At 36.4% G+C, this 19,632-nt stretch overlaps 3 protein-coding genes across 8 annotated transcripts in view; 1 reads left to right on the top strand and 2 right to left on the bottom strand.

Annotated features, from left to right (window-relative positions):
* The window catches only part of gpm6ba (glycoprotein M6Ba), a 57,132-nt gene extending 50,939 nt beyond the window's left edge, over window positions 1-6,193 (bottom strand). The window contains exon 1 of the mRNA XM_051119944.1: window positions 6,046-6,193. Within this exon, the coding sequence (XP_050975901.1) occupies window positions 6,046-6,049 (4 nt within the window). The 5' untranslated portion in view covers window positions 6,050-6,193. The remainder of the gene's footprint in view (window positions 1-6,045) is intronic.
* Window positions 6,194-7,790: 1,597 nt separating this feature from the next.
* On the bottom strand, window positions 7,791-12,941 carry gemin8 (gem (nuclear organelle) associated protein 8). Of its 3 annotated transcripts, none has more exons than XM_051120011.1 (4): window positions 12,853-12,941; window positions 12,156-12,197; window positions 11,644-12,034; window positions 7,791-8,218 (listed from the first exon to the last, which is right to left on the bottom strand). In XM_051120011.1, the coding sequence occupies exons 2-4, from the start codon at window positions 12,156-12,158 to the stop codon at window positions 7,962-7,964; spliced, it is 651 nt and encodes a 216-aa protein (XP_050975968.1). In that variant the 5' UTR covers window positions 12,159-12,197; window positions 12,853-12,941; the 3' UTR covers window positions 7,791-7,961. The 3 variants fall into 3 exon arrangements, with proteins under 3 accessions (XP_050975968.1, XP_050975958.1, XP_050975979.1); XM_051120001.1 differs by lacking the exon at window positions 12,853-12,941 and adding an exon at window positions 12,399-12,777; XM_051120022.1 differs by lacking the exon at window positions 12,853-12,941 and adding an exon at window positions 12,356-12,380.
* LOC127171377 (splicing factor U2AF 35 kDa subunit) lies at window positions 12,820-19,139 on the top strand. 4 transcript variants are annotated; one of them, XM_051119987.1, is made up of 9 exons: window positions 13,371-13,452; window positions 15,006-15,072; window positions 16,104-16,210; window positions 16,318-16,382; window positions 17,068-17,117; window positions 17,857-17,955; window positions 18,117-18,250; window positions 18,605-18,697; window positions 18,786-19,139. In XM_051119987.1, the coding sequence occupies exons 5-9, from the start codon at window positions 17,088-17,090 to the stop codon at window positions 18,895-18,897; spliced, it is 468 nt and encodes a 155-aa protein (XP_050975944.1). In that variant the 5' UTR covers window positions 13,371-13,452; window positions 15,006-15,072; window positions 16,104-16,210; window positions 16,318-16,382; window positions 17,068-17,087; the 3' UTR covers window positions 18,898-19,139. The 4 variants fall into 4 exon arrangements, with proteins under 4 accessions (XP_050975917.1, XP_050975937.1, XP_050975944.1 ...); XM_051119960.1 differs by lacking the exons at window positions 16,104-16,210; window positions 16,318-16,382 and adding an exon at window positions 12,820-12,977 and having other exon boundaries at window positions 13,365-13,452; XM_051119980.1 differs by lacking the exon at window positions 16,104-16,210 and having other exon boundaries at window positions 13,370-13,452; window positions 15,006-15,070.
* Window positions 19,140-19,632: the final 493 nt, after the last annotated feature.

The raw sequence follows: 19,632 nt of genomic DNA, 5'->3' as shown, positions 1-19,632 counted from the left end.
GGCTTAAATCCCTCTTTGCAAACCTATAATCCTTTTGGCCCAGATTCCCTAGGGCGGGGTCTTAGAATGACATCACAGCAATGGGCAAGCTGTTCATTCCCAAAGTAAAACTCTGTTTTGAAGTATCCGGAAGCAATGCGTAATAGTAACCACAATTTTGGACAATAAAAATGTTGCTTTCAAATATAAACATGTGCATGCTTTCTTTACATAAAGGTGCGTGCCAATTATCTGTAACATGATCATAAACAATTATGATCATGGAAACTAAAATTGAGGTTATTGTTACATAACAATAGTACAATAACTACAAATTATAATTGTCATTATTTACTCCCCTGTGTCATTTGAAACCCCTTCCTTTTCCTGTGAAACACAAACATTTTTTGGAACAAAAAAGCATTTTTACATATAATAAAATTGAAGTGTGTCAATTGGTTCTTATGCCATGTGATAATATTGTGCCCCCAAAAATGACTTACTGTCATGTCAGGCATAGAACAGGAGATGCAGATCTACAGTATATGCAGTCAAGAAATGTTACAGATCTACACAGGATAGTAAAGCCAAACCTAAACAAAGCAGTGATCAAACGAAGTGTATATAAATACACAGTGATCAGCTACACTTGACACAGGTGATAAATGAGCACAGGAAAATCAAGAGAGCAAAAGAATACAAACTAAACACAACAGCAGAATAAAACAGAATGTGACATTTGTCTAGTGTTGGGGGAAGACAAATGGAAAAAAAAGTGATCAGAAAATTCTCACAATGATTTGTCTAACAATGGCTGCATAACAATCAACTCAAGTCAAATGTATTTGTATAGAGCGTCTCACAATACACATGGTTTCAAAGCAGCTTTACAGAAAGTCACAGTCTGTAATGGCTTAGTGCAATTTATAACAATGAGTAATTTTCCAGATTTAGATTCAGCTATATTGTACTTATAGTCTTGTCTAGCACATATATCAATGCACATATATTTAAACACAGGCAGCTAAGAGATTTAAATATTGGTCTGTCTTGTTAAAATTTTAAATGTTGGTCTGTTTTGTTCTAAGCGAGAGTAAGCGATTCTCTAAAGATATTAATGAAAACATGAAAAGTCTAATGCTTGAGAACACGCCTGAGTGTTTTTAATGATCTAATTATGGGATTCATTTAAAGGGGTCATCGGATGCCAATTTTCCTTAATTAAAAGTCTATAACATGCTTTGGTTAAAATTTCTCAATGGTAGTGTAAAAAATGTCCTTTTACCTTCTCAAAATCAATCAAGTTTTGTTGCTGTTCCTTTAAATGCTAATAAGCTCTGCTCACCCCGCCCCTCTCTTCCCTTAGCCACTTTTAGCCGCGTTTAGCCACAAAACTTGCTAACTAGCACATTATAAGGAAAGGGGATTTGCAAAGATTGATAAAAAGCCTTATACTCCCTTCTTCTGTAGGTGAAGCTGGATCACAAATGATTTGCGCAAACTTAGACGTATTTAGGCAGATCAGAGATCGCCCCATTCTCTTCAAAAACAGAAGTAATGTTAATCCTCTGCGTTTTCAGCAGCTCAGATGTCGGGAATACATGACGACTGCTATATTCATTAATACATCCAACAACAAAACACCTCAATTGCTTAGGAGCCATTCTCGTCTACACCTGCACCAATGTTGACACAATGGTGGACTGTTTACAGCTCACTCAGGGCGGGTCTAAGGTAAGACGGTCGTGTCAATCAACTATCATGGGAGTGGCCTTGGTCTGTGTGATGTCACATAGCCAAGAAGCTGAGAATGGCTTGATTTGAAAAAGGGGATATTAATTTTAAGGATTAAATAAAAAACACTGGGTGGATTTTTATCATTATAGGGTGGTTGTGTATACACATTGCCAACACACATTTATGTTCTGTCATTAATTTTTCACCCTCATGCAGTTCCAAATCTGTAACACCTTTGTTCATCATCAGAACACAAATTAAGATATTTGATGAAATCTGAGAGCTTTCTGACCCTGCATAGACAGCAATGCAGCTGAAATGGCCCAGAAACATAGTAAAGACATAGTTAAATTACAATTAAAACAGAATTTTCATTTTTGGGTGAATTATCCCTTTAAGTACAATTAAACTCAAAAAATACTGGGTTATTTTTTTAACCCAAATGCTGGGTTCAGCACATTGGGTCATTTTATTTGGTTATTTTAAATATTTTTTTACCCAGGTGCTGGGTTATTTTTTTCTACCAAACCTACCTGATTTGAGCCCGTCTCTGACGAAACAACCCAGATGCTGAGTTACAGTCAGTCAGAGCACAGGCTTTTTGAGTCCTCTACAGGAGAGACCGGTTCTTAGCGCCACCGATTTGGTGCACTTCTTCAGCTAAATAAAGGTTTGTATACATTTTATTTAATTTATAAAGTCTTTACTATGCTGTAAATTGTATTATTTTATGCAATGCAACATAAGAGCGAGTTGTCAGTCAGCTGAGTCAGCAGCGGTTGTTTCGCAGGATGGAAACGCCCTTTTGCCTTGCATAAAATAAATAGATTTTATTCATTATTGTACTGAGTTTAATCTTAAAATATGTAAAATATGTAAATATGTCAGTACTGTTTGTGTCACACCCCTGGACTATTTGTATTGGTTTTTCCCTCATGTGCCCATATATGGTTGTTCCTGTTCCTGTCCTTGTTGTGTTATTATTAGTTAATCACCATCACCTGTCTGTGCATCATTAGCCACCCTTTATAAGTTGTTTGAGTTCTATGCTTTGTGTCTCGTCTCGTCAATGAGTATGTGTGTTCCTACCTTCCTTTTATGGATATACCTGTGTGGATTATATTAAATACTTTTCATTGCATTTCATCTTTGTGTTGCGCCTTTCCTCTCATGTACTGTGACAGTTTGTTTATGGGCAGTTTTTGAAGTCAGTCTTGGCATCTTTCAACTACGAGTGAAATGAGAGGTCACAATCTGAAGTTCGCTGTTAACCCAGCAGCCCTTCCCTGGCTCAGATTTCAGCGACACACCAGCATGAGAACACTAAAATACACTAAAATTAAAATTCTACTTTTGAATGTTACATTTATGTCTAAAATGCTTGTTAAACGAGTTTAAATGTATGTAACATTGTAAACTATGTTGTATTTACCCAAATAAATTCAGTTTGCCTTGTATTTTGTCCATGTGTTCTTGCTTAATAATAAATGTTCATCTTTTGATTATTGCTGTTGCCTCTAGTAATTCTGTGTGTGTTTTTATAAGTTCCAGTCCTATTTAAACCAGCAATATAATAATTTTTAAACAATAGTTGACTTAAATAAAATAACCCAGCATGTTTGGTAAAATCAATTAACCCAACCAGCTGGGTCAAAATAACCAATATTTAAAATATCCAATATTTACCCAGCGCTGGTTTGCCAAACAAGGTTGGGTTGTTTTTAACCCAGCATTTGTTAGGGTGTAGTATTCTGTCTGATTTCAGGCAGAATTACTATATCTTGATGTCATTTCTTATGGTTGAAAACTTTATACTGGTACAATGCCTGGATGATGATTGTCTATGTATTTTATTTTAATGTCTTTTAAATCATTTAGGTAAATTTGTAAAATGTTTATATTACACTGCCTAGATGCTGATTACTTCTGATTTGAGTGCTTCAGTACACAAAGCATTTTATTATAAGCATTGTGTATTAAATGAAAAGCATATCACACCAGTGTAAGCATAAGTATGCATGGTCCAGGGTGCACATCTTTATGGCAAGTTATTCCACTGTGTGTTAGAGCATTTTTCAGTGGGTTTTTATAGCTCAGGCCCCAAGAGTTCTTTTATGTAAGTTTAAACTACCTGAATCTACTGGATAAAGATTAGACCTGACAAAATTCTCGGCTTAGTGAAAAAGGGCATCTCCAGCAAATAAAGTCACTTATTCCCCTTGATAACTCTAAATGTCATTGGATAAGTGATTTGATTTTCTGTTCAAATTTAAGTTTATAATTGAAGACTGTGGTGTTATCTACAATGACCTTTTCTATTATGCTACACAAAATGAAACTTCGCAATGGCTAGAAGGCACAAATCTGTAGTTATTGCAGACGTAGTGTTTTATATGGAGTGCATAATGGACACAGAGGTGTTTCACACTGGATAAACAAGATTTCTTTCATACAGAATGCAGCCATGAGCTCCGCGGTGATGGCATAGGGTGTGAGGTCTGAGGTGGAATTATGCGAGTAGGATTATGCACAGAGGGATGCTGTTGCTTAGAAACGAATGCTGCAAAGTAGCTAAATGAAAGGTGACATTAGTCTCATGGTCTACACTTGGTAAAGTGCAAATGCTCTTTGAAGCTAAGCAGTTCTCAACCTAAAGGCTCGTTCACCAACAACATGACAGTAACTATATTGGCATCCAAACGAGTGGATGATAATGTTTATCATAAGTGTGTGTTAAATTTTTGTTGTCTGCTACTTTAAATGCTTAAGCTCTTCAAAGTGGATTCAGATTGGCTGTCATTCCTCTGCTGGAAAAAGCAAGAAACAGAGAAATCATTGTGAGTAATTAACCAGTCACAGACTCCTTTAGTGTCAGAATGAAGTGGCTTTCTGAAAAAAAGGTTTAAACTTACTATGAAAACAAACTGAAACCTTGTTTCAGTTCCAATGACAACAGTTAAGTCTAAGGCCATAATCCAGTTTGGTCTACATATAATTGAAAAACCTGGCCTTGTGAAGGAGTCTTGTGTCTCTTAAGATTGTAACCGAATCTCTTCCTGAACTGTTCAACAAATTGCAGACAGCAATTATCATGAGTAGACAAATCATGAGCAAATTCTATGAATCATGGGCCGCATTCCATGGTACTACAATTCTGTTAGCAAATCTCCTGACTGAAGTTCAGGGACACAAATGTTCAACGATCTTTAATCGTAAAACAATCTGTCCACCCTGGGAAAGGAGACTATTGATTAGAACCACTTATTTAAATGCCTTACAAGTGCCTCTATTAAGCGAATCATTGCCAAGTGTCACTTAATATATCATGTCTATTAACATCTGTAGTAGGTGTTTGAGGGAAGCTTCTATAGTTTATTGCTGACTAGGACAAAAAACAGAGATTAGAGAGAGAGAGAGAGAGAGAGAGAGAGAGAAATTGAGAATGGGAGGCACTTTGGGCTCTGACTCATACAATAAGCAAATTCTTTAGTCCTGGTCCTCTAAAGAATAACATTCTTCCATCAAGGAATACAAAACTAATATCACTCTCTTGAGGGGAATTTGCAGAGCAGCAATGTGCCACTTAAGCAGCAGTCTCGGTAGATGCAGACAGCTGGCAAAGAATTTGCTTTATAACTAACCATTCCAAGGACACAGCTGGGACAAATGAAAGAAGGAATTTTTTCCCATGAATTAGCTCTGTTTTGCATGCTGGATAAGTACAGGATAAACAAGCACACAGATTCATAGCAAGGCTCATTAATAGCACTCCAACTAACTGATGCATGCAGAAATACACAAAGCAGAATTTGAAAAGACTAAAATGAGATAAACATTGTTTTTCTAATGATTCTCTTTGTCTATTTATTATGTCTACCTCAACTAAAACACCCCCGCCCCCAACAAAGAATTATTAAAATATGGAGAAATATTAAATACTTGATAAAAACATCAGCCTAAACAGTATACCTTGTATCTAATATATACAACGGACTAACAAATATCTGTAGTCATTTAGCCTAATGTAAGACCGTTATTAAGAAGAGTGCAAAAGAGGCTTTTAAACACTTTAAACTCGGGTAAAACAAATGAAGAAAGAAGTAATATTAGAAACATTTGCTGCACCCAACAACAAACCAAACTGTATATTAACGCTATCAAATGTTACATATTACAAATTACTCGCAGCTAAAGTATGGCTAAAAACTCGTCGGTTGCGGCTGCAGAAGATAATGAAACGTAAAAACGAGCAGAAGAGAATGAAACACTTATATAAGGAACTATGGAGTAAACGCGCTATTGAGGATGCACTGACCACCATGCACTCACCCATGTTGCGTTCTCTGTGTTCGGGGGGCGTTAGTGAAAGTTCGGCGGGTGTTCGGAGTGGAAAGAGTTTCGCTCAACTGAACAACTGTGTCGCTCCAGTTCGGGACCATCGCTGCGATGACGTCACTATTTGGGGTTCCCGGACGGGGCCACTCTTTCCTCCATAAGCGCAATGATGGTAGCTTTGTATTGGTAGTACCGAGCAGTCATTAGAAACATTCGAACGATAAACCAAGGATAATAAAACAGTGTCGTAATCGGTGATGGTAACTAAAAATGTTGGGAAACTATATTCTGTTTATTTATTAGAAAGGAAAATAAACATTACATTGGTTATACAACAAACAGGCACAATTTTTATTTTCTAGCATTTAATGTTGTCATAAACTTTGATACTGAACTTGTGGAGAGCCTAGAGAGTACAACAGAATATAAATTGCCGGATGCTCTGAGAAAACCACCATGGCAACCAGAAGGCAGGCTGGGAACTCTATTCAGTTTTGGCCATTTGGCTTTATGCCAGCATGGCCTCACTAAGTGGGCAAACAGAGAAGCTCCAAATTTCTCAGATCCTGATGCCTGTGGAGAAAATGTCGACAATGTTGCAACGCTCCATTTGTAGAGCTCATATTTTAATGGCTAATCTGGAGTGTCACAGTTTGCCTTTGGCTATTTAAGAAAAATATACAGAAAAACACACAATAAGTGACTGTTTCTAGGAGACAGATGGCACCTTTGTTGTTAACTAATGATTAGCATTACATAAAGTACATTTAATGCAAGTTCATCTTGACAACGAGTTCAACCTCTGTACATTTTAATTAGAATTAGTTCACCAAAAATGAAAATATTCATGGGAACAGATATGGAGCAATTTAACATCACAACAACGGATCCTCTACAGTGAATATGTGAGCAAACAGCTCCTAAAAACATCACAATAATTCACAAATAATCCGCACAGCTCACCAATTAATGTCTTGTGAAGTGCAAATCCTCTATCCATAATACTGCTTCTTCCAGCAAATTTTAATTTCTATTATTCCTTCAATTGTTTTCATTAATTCTGGAAGTAACTACTTTTTGAACTTTTTCAACATGTAGTAACACACTGACATAAGTGATGTTTGTAGCCACAAAACCAGAAGGTCGCCTTTCAAAATCTTCTAATTGCATCTCTAGAGATGGATGTTAAAAAACAAGAATAAATGGGCAAAGATCAGTTCTTTTTCGCTGAAAAACTCCAATCAGATAAGATTATCGTCACTGCCACACCCACACATATTTCAATGCAATACATTTATTAATCAATCATACCACATTAATTAAACAATAACTTCTTTGCATTAAAAAAAAATTAGGAGTTTCAATGTAAAAACTGCACCAGAGAATAAGCTGGCAAACACTGTCTCATGTGCTCATGTAAGATGCAAAAAGAAGAGACAGACAAAACACATTAACCAAAGACTGTGGGGGAGGCAATGACCTAGTTAGGGAGAAATGACTACATGAAAAGAACGACACTGAAATCTAAGCAGAGCTTCCATCATTTACACAATATGTAAAACTTCAAAAAGACAGAACAGTGTTGTCTGGATACTACTACATACAGACAAATGTACAGACATTGCAAAAAACAAACAAACAAAAGTGTAAGTGGGGAATTACAGAAATTAAACTCAAAATTTCAGAGTAGTTTTTACTGATCATACTGAACCGAATATTTATTAAAAGTACTCTATAAATGCAGAAAATCTATCTATAAGGACCTAACATGTGTTGGTACTACAAATGAATCGGGTCTTCGCGGATGCTAATTTGACACATCACTTCAGTACTATCAACACAGCAGTTTAGAACAGTTTCTTCATCCTGTGATGTTGTGCCAGGCATACTAATGATGGAGTCAGATCGTCCTATAGGTTTAGTGGTATAACAGGCCAGTACTTGGGCTGTTTTTTGTCACAGTTGCGGTCAAAGGTAAGCTGCATGGCTGCTTCCATCCCCTGAATCTTTGCTGCATCTTTACCATACAGCTTTTTCATCTCTGCAGTTCTCCTTTCTCCTGGACGCTCTGAAGGAGGCAGGCTGCTGCGCCAGGAAACTCTGTGCAAGTCTTGGTCAGCTAGAACATACAAGTCATGCTGCTCTGCCTCCATCTGCTGTTGTTTTTCTACATAGCAGAGAAATAAGCAATGTCATGACTAGGAACAACACTTAGGGCTTTAAGTCAAAAGATCAAAATAAGTGCCTTTTTAATCTTTTTTGAGATAAAAACAAAGGATCAAGCTTGATATTTTGATGTTTGTCCACCGTAATGAGAAAAACATTTAATTTTCCACATTTTAACCAGTTGCATATTTTTCATGTCTCCTATTCCAGTGGGTGAGCACAGTTTGAGGAAGTATATAACACATCAAGTGCAACCAAACAAGTCTAAACATGTATAAACACTACCATAAACCATTTTGGTTTCTAAATGTTTGTTTTTGTGCCAATAATTGTGGCTGGCACAAATCATGCTTATTTTGTAAGCGAAACATAATTTGATGTAGTTTAGTTTGTATGTTTATTTTGTACTTTCTGTTAGTTATTTTCCAGAATAAGGTCATATCACACATGTTGGAATCAGTCCATCTCAAATGGTCCAAAAAAGTTGGCACCATTCATTCACTCATTCTTTCATTCGTGTGGCCTCATTCTCCCTTTCTTCTTCTGTACTTTTTGTTCTGTCTCTCTGACCATTCCTCCAGCTCTCGTCTGCATTCATCCCTCTGCTTGATAACCAGTGATTTTTTTTTAACACCTCCCTGACAAGCATAAGCTATTATGCTTATTTCACTATGAACTATGCAATATGCACTTCCTTACCACTGAAAACAATAAAGAGAATCTCAAACATGAAATGTTCTGCATGTGCACTATATTTACTGAAGTACTACCTGAAGAAAATTTAGGACTGATATTTAAACACCTCCATTAGAAACTGACACTAAACATGGAACTTCGCAAAATGTTTACACATTTACATATACTTTAAAATGTGCTCTAGAGCACATTTTCAACTCTGGCTCTTGAGTTCCAAATTGGTTTTTACCAGTGTTAATGGAAACCTCAGTGTCTAAAGCAGGTTCACAACTCTGGCCCTGTGTCCCAATGTTCATACTATCCATCCTAAATAGTATGCGAGATAAAACAAATGTGTCCCAAAGCATAGTATGTTGGATGGGGTAGATTTTTAAAGTGTGGATCCGTGCACACTCTAACGGCTAATATTGGCCACAATCCATTGTGCTTTGATGAAGGATTCGGTTCAGAACTACAAACACAAATAAAAAGCATTAAACTACAAATATGGCAGATCTGCGTGACCGACAGTTAGGTAGAGAAGTTTAGATAAAGGGGTTTGCATTACTAATAATCAATATTTAACCTGGTAAAAAATATTTATTTAATGTTACCCATTATAGTTCATCTGCAATAACGTGAACTTTTATAAATATCCGTTTGGCCAATAGCCTTTGAATGCACCATTATGCAAAAAATATGATCATAATTCTCTGCATAAAGACCTACTACTAAAAGCTACTAATTTTCTTTCCAATGCGGTAAGAAGTTAAATTAAATGAAATGTGGAGGATGTTTCCTGTGACAACATGATTGACAGGTCAGTTTACATCGAAGAGTATGTGGAACTATGCGACAGAGCGGTCCATTAAAGACACAACTGTATGACGTGATAGCATGTCCCAAAGCTTGCCTACTCTTCTGCTACAAACTGAAAAGTGTGTACTTTTTCCTCACCAAAAGAGTACATACTTAAGTAGGCATACTGGAATGTAGCATGGCTTTTCTGCAGAGTTCAGCTCCAACCCTGACCAAAGACACCTGAACAAGCTAATCAAGGTTTTCAGGATAACTATAAAGTTACAGGTAGCCATATTTGATTGAAGTTGGAGCTGAACTCTGCTCTAGAGTAAAACTCAAAATGGCAAGTGCACATGGAACCACATTTTAAATCTTTCCATCCTATGGTCACAGCACAAAATTCTATTGTAATTAGAATTTGAATAATGATGACCATTTGTGGTCTTCCACTGGGTTACATTATGCACAATGTAGCATTATTTGATTAATTTATCTGGTGTGTTTGATTAGGGTTGGAGCTGAACTCTACAACAATTTATTTCAATTTAGTATTATTATTTAGGATAGCCTTTTCCTTGCCATCAGTGATCATATCAGAAAATATTCCTGTACTAGTTGAGAAAAATCACTGTTCTACACTGTTGTGAACCAAGCCAGAACTTTAAACAGACAGTTCCCCCAAAAATGAAAATTCTGTGATTAATTACTCGTGCCCTCGTGTCATTCCAAACCCGTAAGACCTTCGTCTATCTTCGGAACACAAATTAAGATATTTTTGATGCAGTCCGAGAGCTTTCTGACCGTGCTTAGACAGCAATGCAACGGACACGTTCAAGGCCCAGAAAGGTAGTAAGGACATTGTTAAAATAGTCCATGTGACATCAGTGGTTGAACCGCAGTGTTATGAAGCTATGAGAATACGTTTTGTGCACACAGAAAACAAAAATAATGATTTTATTCAACAATTTCTACTCTTCTGTGTCACGTCTTTGACGCGGTATTCATGTTGAATACTGACACAAGAAGAAATTTTATTAAAAATATCTTAATTCGCATTCCGAAGATAAACAAAGGTCTTACAGGTTTGGAACATGAAGGTGAGTAATTAATGACAGAATTTTCATTTTTGGATGAACTATCCCTTTAAATATGAGATTACATACCATCAGGTCAGTACTCAACAATGAAAGAATGAATCCCAAAATGATTACAGTGAATTATTAGAGTGCACCTCTCCTTTAAGCAGGCTTAGTGTGTAAAACAGATGGCCAGTGTGAAGAGACTGCATGACTGCAGTGGGAACATTCTGGGATAATGAGTTTGGCACAGCACCACTGCTCCTTTCAAGCTCTCATCCAACATTTCCCCAAATATTCAAGCTCTCATCCAACATTTCCCCACATAAAAGAATTATCTAAGCAAATCAAATTGGAGAAGAGAAGATTTTGGGTTGTCTGTGTCTTCAGTTCAGTATGCCTGATTCCTGGTATTTCTGGTTCCTGGTTCTCACTTCATAACTGTTTTGGTTTTTGTTCTTTGATTGTATAACATCTATTTTTTGATTATTTAATTGGATTATGTATGTTTTTTTGTATGTTATGTATGTTTAGACTTACATCCTATTCATTTCTTGTTTCCCTTTTCCTTTGTAGAATACATAAAAAAAAAAAACCTTATTGAATAATAATAATAATTAATGCTGATGATAATGATTAATAATAATAATAATAAAGTTGCTCAAACGAGAGGACCCATACAATCACCTTGTTCCAGAATTCATCAAAACTAAAATAAACTATTTTCAGCAACAGAAAAACTAAAAGTATCTCATTCATATAATAATAACAATGATTTAAACTGCATGGTGGTCCTAATATGGAGTGAAACCCAAAAAGGCACAAATTCTTGCAGCTAAAAAGGTCAGATTTTCCATATATGTTAAACACTTACTAAGTTCTTGCTTATGTCGCTCTGTCTGGGCAAAGTATTGTCGCAGTTCTTCTGAGATGTCCATGTTACTGACGTCACACTCGATCTGGCTCTCATCTGAACTCTCCTCCTTCTCACTGTCTGAATCAGTGGCCTCATTGTCCCTTGCTTCTTCTCTACCTGTCGTTCTGTCTCTGTGACCATCCCTCCAGCTCTCATCTGCATGCCAATCGGAGTATCGCTGGATGGGAGAGGGGTACGTGGAATACATTGCCTGGAAGTAGCCAAACTCCAAAGCTTTTCTGTACGCCCGTTTATGCCTCTGGTACCAGCTCATGGCCTGCTGGTAGTGCTGCCAGTATCGGGCGTAAACCGGATGGGCATACCACACCTCTCCATCACCCTGACTGGCCTGAGACACAAGAAACGTTTTTAATGTTGACTAATCAGTAAAAAGTGCTTGAAATTATCACTCAGATCAATCATATATTGATGAAACACATATCAGTTTTACATAGAAAAGCAAGACTTACCATTATGAAGAGAAGACTAGTTAATGGAATCTATATCTGTATCTGTTAGAAAGAAAGTTCATATTTTTATTTCACCATAACACAATAAACATTTATGTATGTACAGCGATGGACATGGAAGCGAATGATTTTTCCATAAACGAAGTTATCTCGTAACTTCGGGATTGCTCTTTAAACAACACAAGCGTAATTAAACGTACTAGACTTAATCTTAAACTAGCATTGTTCGGTTGTACTTCTCACCACTTATGCCTTCCCCTGCCATGAGAGTCAGTAGAACCAGAGCTGTTTTAAGGAGGAGATGCCAATCTCGACCACGTGCTCCTTGGAAGCCAATCAATTAACGGCTCTGCCGATATAGGAAGAGTTTTACGACAGCCGGAGTAAACAGAAAACTGCTTAGATTGTACAGGCCTCACTCTATCTGACACAATGTTTCCACTCAAAAGCACATTATCAAGCGTGCTGAGACATCTCTCCAGAGACTTCCTTTAAAAACAGAACAGCATCTAACTTAGTCTCCTGTTAAGCATTGTTGAGCAAAACTGAACGCTCCGCGTGTGAGGAGGTGACTCTGGTTACATCTAATCACACGTCCAGTAGGCGTAGAAAGAAAAGTGATATTAATAATTTGACGACTGCGGCAGATGGAAGCCGTCTCAATAATGTTGAACACGTTGGTCTGCCAGTATCTCACCTGCGACATCTGCGGATGGAAGCGTGCGCGCGCTCGTGATGACGTAGATCGCAGTTTCGCATTCGCGTTGGAGCGTGCAAGATGGCGGAGTATCTTGCGTCCATTTTTGGTACAGAAAAAGACAAGTAAGCTATAGTATTATTATTTTTTTTTCGAATGGTGCAATATTAGTTTATTTGCAGGGTAACACACCTGTTTGTCTGCCGATTGTCTACTGAGCTTTTACATCCAAACACAAAACAATGTTTTTGTGTGAGATATAAAGCTTCCGCATTGCTCATGCTGCAGGTTACAGCAGTGAAATCAGACACCGCCGCCAATTTTATTAAACATTTTTAAATATATATCTAATGATTCCCTTTGGATATAATAACCTGGTTTTGTCCGTTTAAAAAAAAGTTAGATTCTGACACTTTGTATGATCTTATGTCACACTAATGTCAGTGTCGATACTTGTACCTGTCATAGTTTTCATATCTTGTAACAGTCTGTGTCCTGTTTGTTATTTCTAGGGTCAACTGCTCCTTTTATTTCAAAATTGGAGCTTGTCGTCATGGAGATCGATGTTCTAGATTACATAATAAACCAACTTTCAGTCAGGTATGTTTCCATCTCAAACTTTGTTTTTTATTTCCACCTCATTAAAATAGACTTCATATGTTTGCAGTGTAGATTTTTAATATGAAAGAAGTATATAATTGAATATATATCTTAAGTTTACATTTATATGTAATTGAGTTGACAGTTGTGCATGCTGTAATATCTTGCTACACTTTTATTGCAAAGTAATTTTTTTACATTATGACTGAAGGTAGGCTTGTATTTGCATATTCAATTTTACATGTATGTGTTACTAAGCTTGATATAATGCTGCATTTTAATGTTTTGTTACATTAAAACATTTTTACTTTGCAGACTCCTGCCTTTCAGCCACTTAACACATTCATGACAGTCATTTGTAGTTCATCCATAGTTTCAATAGTGTTTCATCCATAGTTTCCATAGGGCTTTTTGCATTAAAGCACCTGAGGTCTGGGGCTTGTACCATGAAGTCAGTTTAGATGGCTGGCTAGCCAGGTAGATTTCAGTTTAGCTTGTGCCATTCCTGGGTTTTCGGCTCCATGAAAGTGACTTGGCCTTTAACAGTGTTTATGGCCATAGTCACTTACATTTCATGGCTAACCTGGTAGAGTTTAGGTTATGTTCTGGATAAGACATCTCAATCCAAAACTGGTCCAATCAGCTGTGAACAAAGTGCCACATCTCTAACAAAATAAAGTCACTCCCCCAGTTGTTCTGGCTTCAAATTAAAGCTCCCTACATAGCAAAAGATTTTTGAAGACAAAATTGTCTGTCTTTTAGTGATGATTGGTTATTGTAATTATTTTATATGATTTATATATTACTCATACAATTATACCCTTAATCCATTGCACATTCAGTTGCACTGACATAGCAAGATGTTTTTTTTCTTTTAGTTTTCCTCTTTCATGGACAGCTTTTCTTTTCTTGCTGTGTAAATGTTTAAATTGTTTGTATTTTTTAATCTCTTAATCTTTGGCAGAAAAGAGAACTGAATGACTCTCTCCTGAGAAGCAAACTGCATGTTTCAAGGCATGCGATTGGCTGTTTGTTACTGATGTCACACTTTCATGTGCACATGATCCATGATTTCAGGATCAAAGCCTGAGCTGACAGAGAATATTGATGATGATCAACATCATGGTATGATTAAAGGCTGAGTGGAATGGTAGAGTTTTGTAATTTCAAAACTAATTCTGTAACCTGAGTTTGTTCTACTACCTTCAAGGTACAAGCCCAAGATCTATGAGTGTTGAGAAATCCATTAGTTTCTGAGACATACTTATGAAAGTTAATCTTGCCTTCTTGCCTTAATAAGATGATTATATCTAAATGGTCAGCTTTTTGCAGCAGCAATTTCTCTCCAATACACAGACTGTTCCCAGTAGGATATGTTCTGTTTTTTTGTTTGTTTATTTTGTTTGTTTGTTTTGTTTTTTTTAATAGTGGTTCCTCCAGTTTTCAGTCCATTGGTTGCACAAAGACAACTGCCTCAGCAACATGAGCAGCTCTTTCTTTAAGTAGCCAATTGGGAATTATTTATATACATATTTTATTTTCTCCTTTTGCAGACCATCTTGATTCAAAACATCTACCGTAATCCCCAAAACAGTGCACAGACAGCCGACGCCTCTCGGTGTAAGTCCCGCTTTTCCATGAGATAATGCTAGCTTGTGGGGTACTTCAGTACATTACACACATCAAGTAAAACCTCATTGGAAACTTGCTGTTTCAAAAAAACAAAAAAAAAAAAAAAAAACAGTAAAAGTGTTATGGATTTGCTGTTATGTTGAAGACCTATAATGTGAGATTGTCCAGGCAACTGTTTCATGCCCCTTTTCCACCAACATGATTTCAGAACTGCATTCTTGAACCATTTTATACCGTTTCACCAAAGAAACAGGTCTGGAAACACTGGTTCTGCAATAAGTATTTTCTGATTTTGGAACCAGGGCCTCATTTATAAAGAGGTGCATAGAATGGTCCTAAATGTGGATGTACAGCCATTTCCGTAATGTTAATATGAATGATATATACAGTGTCCATAGCTCAAAAAGAATTCCTTAATGTTAGGTAAAATTTCCTGAACGACGTCGAAATTGGCTGGCTACTCCATTGATGCTTGCAGTAAGGAGAAGTTTCTAACTGTTTATGCAATACATAAACTTAAAAATATTTAATCGGAAAAGCATTAAGCATTGAAGGCTGCATGCAGTCTACTTGCAATGTGTTCTTCTATTGAGAATGAGATGCAAGGAAATTGGAGAGTGTGCCAAAAAAAAAAAAAAAGAAAGAAAGAAATGCTGAATGCTAGCTCTATCTCCAGCCTGTTACTTCACCATTCAGTTTGTGGGCCAGTTTGCTCCCATTAAATCTGGCACCATATTGATGGAAAAGGGGTATAAGAGGTGCTGGGTTTATGTGGATTCCTGCCTAGAAAAGATGATTTGTGGTTAAATTTAAAGGTAAGTATGAGTGCGGACTCCAGTGCCACTCACCTGTATTTCCCCCCCAGTAAAGGACTCAGTACTTTGACGAAAGCAGACATGTTGTTTTGGATGTAATAACATCTGTTTAAAATATGTAATGATCTGCCTAAGCGTATTTAGAGCCCTTGTTCAAAGAATGTATGTTAACTAAGCTGTACATATTTACATTATTGTTTACAGAAGATACTTCTCTGCTTCATCAAAGACCTGAGAACTTTACGTACTGGTTCTCTTGTCATCTTGGATGGATCTCTGACTGCTCATGCTGACCCCACTCTCCCCAAAATGTTTTCATGAATTGCTTAATTTATAATGTTGATATCTGTGGTCTGTAGACCTGGATGCTAAACAGTCCTAGAGTTTCTTTTACAAAGATGCACATTTTGTATTTCAGACCATTGTCCTCATGAACATATACCGTAACACTCAAAACTGCCCAGTCTGCTGATGGTTTACACTGTAAGTTGCCCCCCACTTGCTTGCAGGAGTCTGCAGCATTGAACGTTCCTTTACGACTGGCACATATCAGAAGCATCCATAACATTGTTAAATAATTAGATCCCATATTTTTTGAAAACACACTTTTGTCACATACTGCAGTGATTTAACAATGGCTATATGTTTAGATGTTTAATGAAGGTCTATTTAGTTCAGGATTTAGATTTTGCAGACACTTTATCCCCAAGTATTAATCACTCCTAAAAATATTTGTTAGGGAATTTTATGAGTAATATATCACAATGAGACCTATAATGAGATGTAAAGTTTTTTTTTTTTTTTTTTTTTTTTTTTTTTTTTATATCAGGAGGACAGACTTTGACCCATATCATGATTAGTTGCAAACTTATTAATACAAAGGCTTACTTTGTGTCTGTCAGATTGGCCTGAATTTGTTTGCTCTCTGAATTCTCAGTTTAAAATTCTCAGTTCAAACATACAAACTATTGATCGTCAGAATTGATATTTAAATATCTAATTATCCCTTTGGTTTGCGATTTAACACTGTCCAGTAGTTTTATGGTGGGAAAGTTTAGTTAATCTAAAATGTCATTTCTAATTTGCATGCTAAGGGGGCTGCATTTCAAAATACTGCACTCTAATAAACCTTTCTGTGTTCTAATTATATTTTAAAAATTGTTGCTAGGTGCTGTTAGTGATGTGGAAATGCAGGAACATTATGATGAGTTTTTTGAGGTAAGTTCTCATGAAGGATGTGTTTTTTTTGTTGTTGTTGTTTTTTTGTTTTTTTTTCCTCTCTCTCTTTCTCTCTCTTCTTGCTTCGTAAGACCTGATTCATAAATGACTTGGTGTCCCAGGGGTCAGAATTCAGTGTCAGAATTTCTGAGTCTGTGTGGTCTTACTGTGTTAAATGGCTCAAATGTGCAGTTTAAATTGGTGTTCCAACAAGAACAAGGCTAATATTTACATATAGATGAAACCGTTAAAAGCCATGCTGCTTGGGTGAGGGAGAAATCCTGGCAACCCAAGGTTTTTAGTTGTGGAGGCCTCAATGGCGCGTAGTCATTTTACAGTAGCTCTTTTTTATTTTATCTATTTTTTTCACATGAAACATTTATTTAGCGTCTCACCATTCTTATTTTGTGATTATATTACATTGCATAATGCTGAATACGGATCAGTAGTTAAATGAAAGCAATGATTCACCCAAAAACAAACAAAAAATCAATTACTCACCCTCATGTTGTTTCAGACCTGTGTGACTGACCTCTCTTCTTTTCTTCTTTTCTTGGAACTCTCAAAGAAGATATTTTTGACACATGTTGGGGTCTAAACAACAGTGGACCACATTGGATTTTCACTGTATGTCTTACAGGTCTGAAACGACATGAGGGTTAGTAAATGATGCCACAATTTTTATTTCTTGAAGTAGTTATTTCTACATTTTGCAATGCTGATTGTTTGTTTTCAACAGGAAGTCTTTACAGAAATGGAGGAGAAGTATGGAGAGGTCGAGGAGATGAATGTGTGCGATAACCTTGGTGATCATTTGGTCGGAAATGTTTATGTGAAGGTAGTGTGGAATTTGAGTATGTTCATTAATGTTTTGTCTGTTGGTTGAACAGACAGGTTTATGAAATATTTATTTCAGTATTTCAATAAATGCAACTATAACAGCCTACATTAAAATTATGCTTGGAAATATGTAACCATTGAGTTTCATGGTCTAAATAGTTTCGGAAGGAAGAAGATGCTGAGAAGGCTGTATTGGACTTAAATAATCGCTGGTTTAATGGCCAACCAATACATGCAGAGCTCTCACCAGTTACAGACTTCAGAGAAGCCTGCTGTAGGCAATATGAAATGGGGTCAGTGTCTCACACTTCTTTGTTCGTTCTGTTATTTCACTGAGAAACATTGTAATAAACTATGTTACTTTTTAAGGAACATATTAATGACTGATTGAAATTTGTGCTCATATACAAAACATTGTATAGTTGCCACACTAAATGCTTGCCAAATCATGCCTGCAAACTTGTTGCCTTTCTGCAAAATTTGCTGTTCTGACATTGAAGGCCATTCATGTACTATGTTTTTTAAAGGGGAGGGGGTATATTAATATAGTTTATATTAAATATATTCATGTACATTAATGTATATCTATACTAAACTGTCTCCCTTTTTTGTTCTTTTCATCTTACCAACTTATCTCGTCTCCACAGGGAGTGCACTAGAGGCGGTTTCTGTAATTTCATGCACTTGAAACCCATTTCTCGAGAGCTAAGGAGAGAGCTTTATGGACGTCGTAGAAAAAGGTACTTTATCCAGTATTAAAGGCCAGTCTGGTGCCTTTCATTAGAGTTGCCATTTTTGTTGTTGTAACGGAAATTATCTTTCCATTAGACATCATTCTCGGTCGAGATCTCGTGAAAGACGCTCTCGTGAACACAGCCGTGGAGGTCGTGAACGTGAGAGGAGAAGATCAAAAGATCGTGAACGTTCTGGAAGATTTTGAGCCATGACATAGTTTTGCTGCTTATGTTTTATTGCTTAGTGTCATCAACCAATGACCAGCATTTTTGTGAGACATAAGATGCCATCTTGTTACTTGTTTAAAACCCTTTAGTTTGTCACTTTATTTACTTTTTTAAAAGTGTATAATTGAAAGAATTTTGTTTCTCAATAAAAGTGCATTTTTATAAATTGTTTGTGCCACAGGTTTATGTCTGGGATTATTAAAATCTTAGTCATGATGAATCAGTCCTGCATGCTTTCTGTACATGTTGTGAGTGTTGTTGGGGTGTGTCACACAGCATTTCTATTCATTGGTTATGTATTGCTCATAAACCACAGTAGTATCAGTTTGGAGGCAGATAAATTTTTACAGCACTACAAAAAGACCAGGAGTTATGTTGACTTCATACTTTGGGTAGGGATACTGTTACAAGAGGCAATCTTGCAGTGGTGCAGTTAAAAATAGTACTTAAAAAAACAAGTGTACTGGAAAGAGTTTTTTATAATTAAAATGAAATCATAAAATCTGATTTTTTTCCACTGCATAGATCTTAACTATCCATGGTGACACTGGCTAGTAAGCATGGCATTTAAATTATTTTTTATTGTGAGAGAAAGTTGCCATAAAATGTAAGATATAATACATTTCAGCTATTTGGAGTTGTTGATTAAATGTTTCACGCAATGTTTTTACCAAAAAAATAATAATAATAAATAAAAATTGGACATTTCCCAA

Source organism: Labeo rohita, chromosome 1 (assembly GCF_022985175.1).
Source record: "Labeo rohita strain BAU-BD-2019 chromosome 1, IGBB_LRoh.1.0, whole genome shotgun sequence".
In the NCBI taxonomy this organism is placed as follows: Eukaryota; Metazoa; Chordata; class Actinopteri; order Cypriniformes; family Cyprinidae; genus Labeo; species Labeo rohita.
The sequence above is the reverse complement of the archived record's forward strand: the minus strand, read 5'-3'. Positions and strand labels throughout refer to the sequence as shown.